The sequence below is a fragment of the Austrofundulus limnaeus genome, unplaced genomic scaffold, assembly GCF_001266775.1.
Source record: "Austrofundulus limnaeus strain Quisiro unplaced genomic scaffold, Austrofundulus_limnaeus-1.0 Scaffold1054, whole genome shotgun sequence".
NCBI classification, from domain to species: domain Eukaryota; kingdom Metazoa; phylum Chordata; class Actinopteri; order Cyprinodontiformes; family Rivulidae; genus Austrofundulus; species Austrofundulus limnaeus.
This window is the reverse complement of record NW_013953456.1, coordinates 55,562-65,668: the sequence shown is the minus strand read 5'-3', so window position 1 is coordinate 65,668 and position 10,107 is coordinate 55,562. Positions and strand designations below refer to the sequence as shown.

General features: G+C 36.6%; 1 protein-coding gene across 1 annotated transcript in view; it reads right to left on the bottom strand.

Annotated features, from left to right (window-relative positions):
* Positions 1-6,484: 6,484 nt before the first annotated feature.
* Positions 6,485-10,107, bottom strand: part of LOC106533934 (uncharacterized) — a gene marked incomplete in the record, with an annotated part of 5,126 nt that continues 1,503 nt past the window's right edge. Inside the window, 11 exon segments of the mRNA XM_014030401.1 lie at positions 6,485-6,829; positions 6,965-7,071; positions 7,168-7,339; positions 7,423-7,649; positions 7,744-7,855; positions 7,948-7,983; positions 8,015-8,027; positions 8,135-8,271; positions 8,408-8,556; positions 8,633-8,794; positions 9,048-9,113. Coding sequence (XP_013885855.1) covers positions 6,485-6,829; positions 6,965-7,071; positions 7,168-7,339; positions 7,423-7,649; positions 7,744-7,855; positions 7,948-7,983; positions 8,015-8,027; positions 8,135-8,271; positions 8,408-8,556; positions 8,633-8,794; positions 9,048-9,113 — 1,526 coding nt within the window.

Sequence of the window (10,107 nt, the reverse complement as noted above, 5' to 3'; positions counted from 1 at the left end):
GTGTGTTCTGGTCTAAAACACTTTTGTGTTTTAAGAAACTTAGCTAGGTTGTGTAGTGCCTCAATTTCTTGACATGTTAATGCTGTTCACATCGTATCCGTCAGTCTACACCAAACCACGCCCACATACACTCACACTGGAGGCACGTTTTTGTACGTCCACCCTAAATGGCTGAATCCTGTGGCTTTGGGCTGATCCTGGGCTGAACAGAATTTGCCCCAATGAGCTGCAAACCAAGGGGGCGTGGCGAGACGCCTGTCAATCATTCTGAACCAGGACACACATTTCATGAAAATGGGCTGTGAATAGTTAGCCCTGCAGAACGACACTGGGATCTTCACAGGTGGTTTGGCACCAGTTTTACTTGTAAATTTCACAAAATAAGATACATTATTTTTAAATTTTGTTTATTTTTAAGTTGTTATTTATAAATTGTATATAATTATATTATAATTTTATAATATTTTTTTATTTTAACATTTTTATTGTGAACACCAGGGAGGGCTTAGCCCTACTAGCCCACTTATACCAGCCGTCACTGGCTACTACCATACCAAGTTGTAGCTTAATAATACACATATGTGAAACTGAGTTTTAGCTGTTTGTGTTGTTGCTAAGGTTGATTTAGTGTTTCAGACATCTTGAATTGGGTTGACTCAAAAAGTTACATAGATGCAAATCCTGTGGTTAAACTGTAAGAGTTTAATTAAAATCTGTCCAATGGTTCATGAAATATTTTGCTAACAGAAACATACAAATACCATGTGAGGTTGTTCAGGAGCAACTGAAAAAAATGGTTCAGTTAAATTACATCAAGAATGTGGAGACTTACGTTTTTAAAATGAAAAAGTAAAAACAAAAGAAGAGAGGTTGATTTCTACTGGTGCAGTGAAATAAAATGAAGAATAAAACAATTAAAGCGAAAACAGCAGCAGAAACGTTTCGGTGTCTCTCTGTCTGTCATGGCTCATGTTTCCACAAAGTCTATTTCTTTGGTAGACAAATGAGGTTTAGCAATTCAATTTTCACTTCAATCTCTTCTGTTTCAGCTCTGCCTCCTCTGTGCTCTGTTTTTGTGAATATTTGAGATGTGTGTTTGTGTGTGAGATATTTCAGAACAACACCCGGCGCTTCCCGAGATCCTTTTACAGAGTCCACAGAGCGAACAGATTAACTGCAGCCGCAAACATTTTAACTTGATACTCCTGCGTTTCCCAGGTGCCTTTAGACTTATGAGGAGCTTCTTTTTAATTTGTTTTTGTAGGAAGCTGTAGTTGCTTGCTTATGCTGTTGAATCCTTTAAAAGCACAGTGATGCAGGCTGAGCCGGAGGTGGGCTTTGTGCTTAAAAGCATTTTTTTGGATCAAATCCTAATCTGTTTTTGTGCATCTGAATCCTGTCAAAGGCTTCATTGAACCTGAAGTAAATTGCTTGAAATTACGTATGTTTTGTGAGCTAATCATCTAAACTTTAAGTACTGTGGGAGTGTTGACTTGAAACTGAAGAAGTACACTGACAAATTTGAAATTTTTTAATGTAAAAAGTTCATGTTTTACTATCTTTTTTCTAAAACTTGGTTCCTCTGCCCGACTTGGTGCCATTTCGTTGTGGCTGCTTGTCTGACTGCAGTGGGTTCAAAACAGATTACAACTAGTTTGATTGTCATCTTGCATTCCAATGGAATATAAGAAATGGTCGTTTCAAGCTCACAAAGGCAGCTGCAGTCCTCTCTTATTATTATTATGAGCCCGGCTTCGCGAAGCGGGAGTCATATTGTTTTCGTACATTTTTTTTTCAGTAATTTTTGGTCAACCGCAGCACAAAAACAGCTACACCGATCAACATGAAATTAGTCAGGACTGTAGATGAGTCTGACCTACACTGATCCAGCCAACAGTTTTATGATGGACCCCATATTTGAGGAGGGGGCTTCTTTCAAAGAGGGGGGTGTCAGGAAATGCAAAAATGCTTATAACTCAGAAACTGTTCAACATAGGAGCTTCAGATTTCTTTGTTGTTTAGCTCTGATGAAGCTCTATCCATCAAGTCAACCAAAGCTCTCCCCCCACAACCCAAAAATAAAAAAAATAAAAAAAGACCCCCATCCCAACCACTACAATTTTGGGATGCACCTAGTAGCATGACATTTATTAGGAATAAAGACTTCTGTGTTCTGGTGCATTTGTGTGTGCGGGGGTCATAACACAGCAAAAACAAGAGTGTTAAAATTTCAGTGTTAAACTTTTGGGTGTTGATTTAACACCCCCTAGTGTTATTTTAACACTTTCTGAGTACACTCACACCTAGTGTTGGTGTTAATTCACAGTGTTGATTTCCTCAGTGTTGTCTCAACACTGGACAGTGGCTCCGCCCACTGTTAAGTCTTATAAAACACGTAACAGTGTAGCTATATAACACCATACAGTGTTGAAAGAAGTTTTCTGAAAAGCCCCGCCCTCTTCCACCTCATGTCAGACAGACCAGCATTTACCCAGCATTCTTTGCTGAGAAATCTTGCAGAAATGATGTTTTTGCATGTTTATGACCATTAAAGACATTCATGAGAGTAAAAATTAGTTGTTCTGGTTAGTTTTCTTTTTCACTTTGATCAAGTTGTTCAACTTTAATTTTATGTTATTGGCCAAAAATCGACACCATGAGTGAGAGGTACTTCCTGGTGTGTGAAGAACGGTGACTCCATTATACTTTACCATTGAGTGTTGATCCAGCACTCCAAAGAGTTTGATATTAACACTGTTAAATTTACACTCTCAATTTAATTGTGTATTGATACCTTGTGGTGTCTGTTAACCTTTCAAACACTACAATTTCCTTTGTTAATATTAATCCACTGGTGATACTTTTAACACTGTATTTTAACACTGTTGAAATGACACCCAGTATAGTTGAACATTAAACATTGGATGGTGTTACATTTAACACTATATTTCAACACTAACACTATTTTTATGTTAATGTGACACCAAGAATTGTTGAATATTAAACACTGGTTGGTGTTAAATTAACAAAAAAATGAGTGTTAAATTTTAACACTTTCATAAATATTATTTTGACCAGCGAGTGTGGACACATATAGACACTTTGTTGGTGTTAAAATTAACACTGTGGGTGTTAAATTAACACAGTGGGTGTTAAATTATCACTGGCATTTTTGCTGTATATGTTATCACTATGTGGTATCTAGTTGACAATTCTGCTTGTTTACCAAGTCTGTTTCCAAGACGTCAAACTATGAAGATATGATACCAGTATCGTATCGGGTCCGATACCAGCATCAAGTACTCATACTCTTACTCGTAAAAGCCGTCCGATACTCTTATCCGATACCGCTTTTGTCCCCTCCTGGCTGCGCTGCAGCACAAAGAGTAAACAACAATCCATACCAGGCGGTGGCGCTAACGCACTGACAAGATATTTCCGACCGCACCCCCAAATAACAAGAGTAACGATGACGGTACACAGTAAAAAACAAAGTGTCTAATTAACACCTAGAGAGTCGAATTTAACTCTGTTTCATAAAATATTTGGTCCCACACAAAATTAGAGTAAAATTTACTCTTAAGCGAGTGTCAACTTTTCAGAGTTAATTTTACTCATTTTAGTGTCAAAATCAACAATGAAATTAGTAAAATTAATTAACACTATATTTCGTTCACACTGCTTAGTGTAATAAGTGTTAATTTTATGGAGTTAATTTTGCTCATTTTAGTGTCAAAATCAACAATGAAATTAGTCAAATTATTTAACACTTATTTCTTCACACTGCTTAGAGTAATAGGGTTTTTCTTAATGGAGTTAATTTACTTAAGTACACTATATTGAGTACCAGTAATATTCTTTCTCTAGTGTAATTTAACATCTAAACCATTAAACTGTATTATGCTGAATTGATTTTATAAAATCTACCAAATCAAAATGATCACAAAGTTAAAAGTTTGCAGTAACAACATTTATTTGATTTGTTTATTTAACAGGAAAAGATTATTAAAAATCAAGCCTGACTCAGCATTATTGCTGTCTTACATTTACTTTATTAAACATTGTTGTAATTGCATTAACATCTTTAGAACACAACACAATGTTCACCAAAGAAAACAATATGGGACCACAAAAAGAGTTGCATCATTTGCTTCTTACGACATCTGTATGTACAAGGGTCTAGGATAACACAGYTGGTTGACATCAAACACAACAAAGCTCTGTGTTGTCCTTTTAACTTCATAAGCATGAAAATGTTCACGAAACATTACTGTACATAAAGGCAACGTGAGCAGCAACAGTTTCTCCTTAAATATGAAAACTGACTCAAKCTGGTAAAACAGAGGCACTTCAGATTCAACTTTGCCACAAACAACTAGATGAGGACGATAAATAAACCCACTGTGTTTASCCCAGTTCACTTTCATAACTTGAACATCACTGGACACTTGCATGACCATAGAAATTTCCGACCCTCCTTTTACCATGTTCAAAGACACCATTTTCCCTGGTCCAATATCCAACCGATTAAAAGTGGATGAAGCTTGCCAAATRTATGCCATGTGATTTTGATGTTTGTTGGCTAGTGTTTTGGTAACATTTTTAAATGACTTTAGCTGTTTCTTAAAAAATGTGCTTGCCTTCATAGCGCATACACCAGCTATGAAGTACAGTTCCAATTTTCTGAATGCACCGAGGATAATGAATGAGGAAATGGTGCTTTGGTAAAAGTTTTTTTTTCTGTGGATACAACTTTTTAAACAATTTGTGGTGATCCACAATCAAATGTTTTAAATATACACACAGACCTTGGGATAACATTGGAGAAAGTACAATGTTTACTATCTGTAATAGTAAGAGGAGGAGGTCCCAGTGTGGATTGGAAGAGDTTACCAGATCTCCAAAGATGAGAGGAACATTCTTTAACAAGCACCATGATTGGACTACATTTAGTCTAAGATCATTAGATTCTCCACATAAATTCACAGCCACTGGCCTGTTGTTCCTCTCCATGAATCCATAGTCAAAATTTAATATTCTCAAATTCAGCTCCCCCAATGTGACATGTTGCTCTTTCAAATACTCAAACAAAAGCTTCAACTCGTACTGGGCAATACCTTCAAAAACGTCGTGCATCACATCAACTGAGAAGTTTTCAGCTGAGTGAAAATACATCAGTGAATTTAAAACACGTGAACTCTTCACACCAAAAACATAAGGAAGAGAGGGATTACACACCATTTGTTCACAATGCAAAGTGTGCATTTCTTTGGTGCGTAGCACTAATTTTTGAAGAATTTTCTGAGAATTCTGTTTGGAAGTCAWCTTTCTCAGCTAAACAGAACCGACAACAGTACCTAGCACTAAAAGATTCAACCACTGCCACAAACATGGCCAGCATTCAGTGGAATGAAAATCCCATCAGTTTCCAACACTTTAATATCTCTAACAATAGGCAAAAGGATTGCACTAAAACCGTGCCATTTAAGATCTTGTACATGAAACAAGGCACAGAGGTGTATGTTAGCCAAAAGAGAATTCCATTTTGGAGAAACATTTCGTAATGTAAAGTAAATTGCACCCAATTTGTGAATACCTCGCTTTGAGCCTAAAGGATTTGCGACTTCAAAATCGTCAAAACATTTGAATCTTCACTGAGTGTTTTTCAGTTGAAAACAGAGGATGACCCTTTAAAAGGACCCATCAGAAATGTCTCTAAGTCTTGAGTCATCAACAGCTGAGTTTTGTAACATTTCTGTTGAATGTGGATTTTTAAATATTGACTCCAAAGTAGATAAAATTGGAAMATACATGAATTTGTCTTGAACTACAATCTGATCATACGTTCCAGTCTTTTTATTTCTCCTTGTGTCAAATCGTGATCCAATTACACATTCAATTGGTTTTACAGTTTCACACTTGTCTGAGAAAAATTTGGATCTTTTGTATTCTGAATTAAGAATTGTGATTCAGAATACAAAAGATCCATGTTTTGAAATTTTCAAAACATGCTTCAACTTTATTGCAGACTGTATTGTCTTTTTGGTTGCTAAATGCATGCATTATGATGGTTTCTTTAGTGTGTTGATGGATGTCGTTTACAATCTCTTCCATGGAAATCACTACAGAATTCACTACACTTTGACTAACACCTGMAGCTTTTAAATCAGAAATTACTGAAGCACAACTATTTACAAGGTCTGCTGAAGATAAATCTGAGTCACCCTCAGAAGATTCAGTCACTGTTTCAACATTAATGGCATTACTTGTGTCAAGAAGATCTGTGCGCAGTGAAACCTGACCTTCTTCCACACATTCCAATGAAACATTAACATGACCCTTGTTAAGATGCTTTCTAARGCCAGAAAAGCTACCAAAAGAACGTGGGCATCCCACTTGACCACATTTAAGATGAAGAGTTCTGCCAGTACAGATACCATGGATTACTTTAAGGTGATTTACAAGYTTGTTTGGTGTACCAAGGTCACCTATGCAGATAGAACACCTCATTGTTTAATCTCAATGCATCATTCTTACTCGCAACTCTGGCAGTTTCCTTTGCTTCCCCAACATCAATATTGTAAACAGTTGTTTGGAGAAAGGTAAAAAAGTTGGTCAAAGAAGAACTGTACGATGTACCAAAGACATAATGGGCCTTAAAGAGCTCATCAAGAGCACCCACTGAACATGTTGCCTTGCATGGGATAGCATGCTTATCGATCACAATAAAGAAAGCATGAATGCTGCTTCGGATGGAACCCTGAGCAAGGAGGTAGGGCTGAGTCTGTTGGGTGATATTATCTAGATGCTGCTGTACACTGGTTCCAGCCTACAAAAGCAAAAAACAAAACAAAACAAAGTATTTAGTGACCCAATTTTTGAATGAATATCAGGCAGAATCAAATGTTGAATTGTAAATGAGAAATGATGAAAAGTTTTAATTTTTAACAGATGTTTAGCCTACGTTAAGAAATCTGATGAGGTGATCCACCACTTGAGATGCAGATATTTTCCCAGCCTCTTTCATCCTTGTGCAGATGGTGGAAGCAGGTGYAGCAGCAGCAAGATAGCAGACATGTCACTATCCCAGCCTACAGACCAATAAACATCAGGTTACCATCATCCTACAAACATCAACTTCTCACAGTTAGCTATAGGACAAAATACCATTTTCAACTTCATCAGCCATCTCAGCGCTCTGCAATAAATCCAAGAGCTCTGTGGTGGGTCCAAGTCCATGGCTTTCCTTTATAACCTTTGCTTTAAAACTGGTGGGCCACTTCTCCAAAAATTTGTTGGCAATGATCTCGTCAAACAGGAGTCTGAAATCTTGTTCTATCTGGAATGGATTTCAAGCAATGGTAAGAGGCAATGAATGTTACATAGGATATTTCAGTAATTTAGCAAATAAAGATGTTTTACCAGTCCTGGTGTGTCCAGAAATCGTGGAAAGAGAGAGAAGACATCTGTTGCTTTGTTTTCATCATTGACCATGGAATGGCGATAATGGAAGGTGGCCTTCATCTTCTCACGGACAGTCTCATAATCAGCAGAGTGTTTCAAAACAGCAATGGCTGCTTCCAYTTCCTCATCAGACAACACTTTTTCAACATTTAAAGCTCTGGACTGACCATGGCCAGGACCAACACCTTAAAAAGAAAAACTTGTTATTGACTCTTGACCACACATCATCACACCACACTGCACCACACTGCATCAATTTAACACAATGAGAAAACTTACTTTTGGGAGATCTGCTAACAGAGGGACCTCTTTCCTCAGCAGTCCTTCTTTGAATGGTCTTTAAACGCCAGGCAAGATWTCCTGAACCACTCTCAGGATCATAGTAATGCTCCTACACAGTCAAATACAAGAAAACAGACTATTCCATGTGCATGCCCAAATGTAATTTTACATTCTTAGTGTTGTGTCAACCAATTTACTTACATATCCGTGTTTTGAAAATGGGTCTTCCAGACATGGAAAAAGGGGCATACTTAATTCTGACGCTTTTAGGGGGGGATGTCCTGATGTATGATTAAACAATAAGTTAATAAACTCACACTAGATAGCAAGATTAAAAACAATTCAAAGCTAAAAATGTTTCTTTATAGCCTATATGTATGATTCTTACCCATGCACTTCTGTCATTGTAGCTGTAAGGATGTTGATCATCTGTCTTCTGGTTGCATCTGTCAGAGATTTAGTTCTTGCATACTCTTGTAGAATACGCTGACCGCCTGGCTTTGTTGTCAAGATATTTTCAATCAACTTAAATTTTGAAGAAAAAACATATGCACTGTTAGAAACTTTAGAAATATATGTAAGACTGGAAAATTACAAAAACAATGCCAAATTAAATGTAATAACTTTCAGGTTGGATGTAACAACAATGTTATCTACCCACCGCTTGTGCCTCATAATTAATGTGGCATGGTCTTTTAGGTTGACTTCCTTCAGAAGTGGCTTCATCTTCTGATGGGTTATATGTTGTTAAGTTTAGATTGATAGTATCATCAGATGTGGTTGAAGATGAAAGTGGTGACAGAGTAGCATCTGTAAAGAAAAAAAGGGCACGTTTAGGAGAACTCTAATGCTACCACAACAACTTTTAAATTAAATATAAATGCACCTGTGAATTGTGCAGGTTCTTCATTGCTCAAAGTGACTTTGAAAGTTCCAGGTGACTGTTTCACTATTTCTTCAAAAACATCAATGTCAACCTCTGTGTCAGACTGGTCATACACCTTMAGATCTTGCTGTCTGCTTTCTGGTATGTTAAATTTTAGGCACACTGAAGTAAAAAAAATACATAATTATAAGTCTGAATGTTCGAAAACCAACACATTTACTGCTGATTAGAAACAAAGGGTGAACTTTGTAGAATAATTCAACAATTTTTACAAAATGCTAATGAACTGAAGCTTAATCAAGTGTCATTTTTGTCCATTTTAATGCACTGCTGTGCATTAAAATGTATGCCTTAATACAGGATGTTTATTTTTGAGCATGTAAAAGGTTGTGGTATTCTTTTACTTTTAACTAACCTTCTCTCAAGAAGGCACCAAAGGTTAGGTCAGGCAGTCTGATGTACTTCTGCTCCCCACAGTACAGAACACGCAACAGCATGGTCTGTTAAAATAAGAACAAACTGTGAGTGACATCATAATTAAAGTCATTAATATGAGAGTATGAGGTAACCTCATAAAGCAGGGGTGTCCAAACATTTTATCACTGGGCCAAAATCATAAAGTCAGAAGGACTTGAGGGACAAAAATATTTTTCCTTTACCTGCTCAACAATAAACTAAACATTGAATACTTTTATTAAACAAATAAAGTAGTCAGATTTATTGCTGGAAATGGATGTGTAAATTAATCTAGATCCAGAACTTTAAAAGTGTTTTGCAGGGTTCCCTTACTGAAAAAAGTTTTGCAATTTTCTAGGTTTCAATTGGGGGGAAAATAACCCAATTTAGTCAATTCTGATCAATAAAATCAGGATTTAGGTCACTCTTTTGTTGAAAATGCTACTTGTGTTCAGATGAATTTAATAAATTAATTAAAAGCAGATTGGAATCAGATTCTGAGTAGAAGTCACTAGATAAATGTGGAAAAAGTTAAGAGCCTGTTTATTTAAAGAAAAATAATTGGTATTGTTGCCAATATTTTTTATTATAAGATTTTACTTTGTGATWAATTTGCCCTAATAATATGTTTAAAGGCTTCATCTATATCAAACACCTGTGCTGGGGGGACAAATTTGTAAACAAATTTGCATAATTCTTGAGCTGAATTCAGGGGCCACACAAAATCAGTTTAGGGGCCACAAATGGCCCCAGGGCCACACTTTGGACACCCCTGCCATAAAGTCTTGAGTCATGAGGTTACAATATGAGGTTCTCATTTGGTACGTGAGAATACAAATTGAAAAGCCTAATTTATGCAACCAGTTAAAAGAAAAAGGGTCTTCACTGCTTTTATTTAGAACAGCAAAAACTGACACTGAGGTGATACAGAGTGCTGACCTGTATTAATGTTATTCAGCAGCCGGGGTGTTGATTATTCAGTGTCTAAAGCAGTGGTTTGCTACTCTGTAAATGCTGAA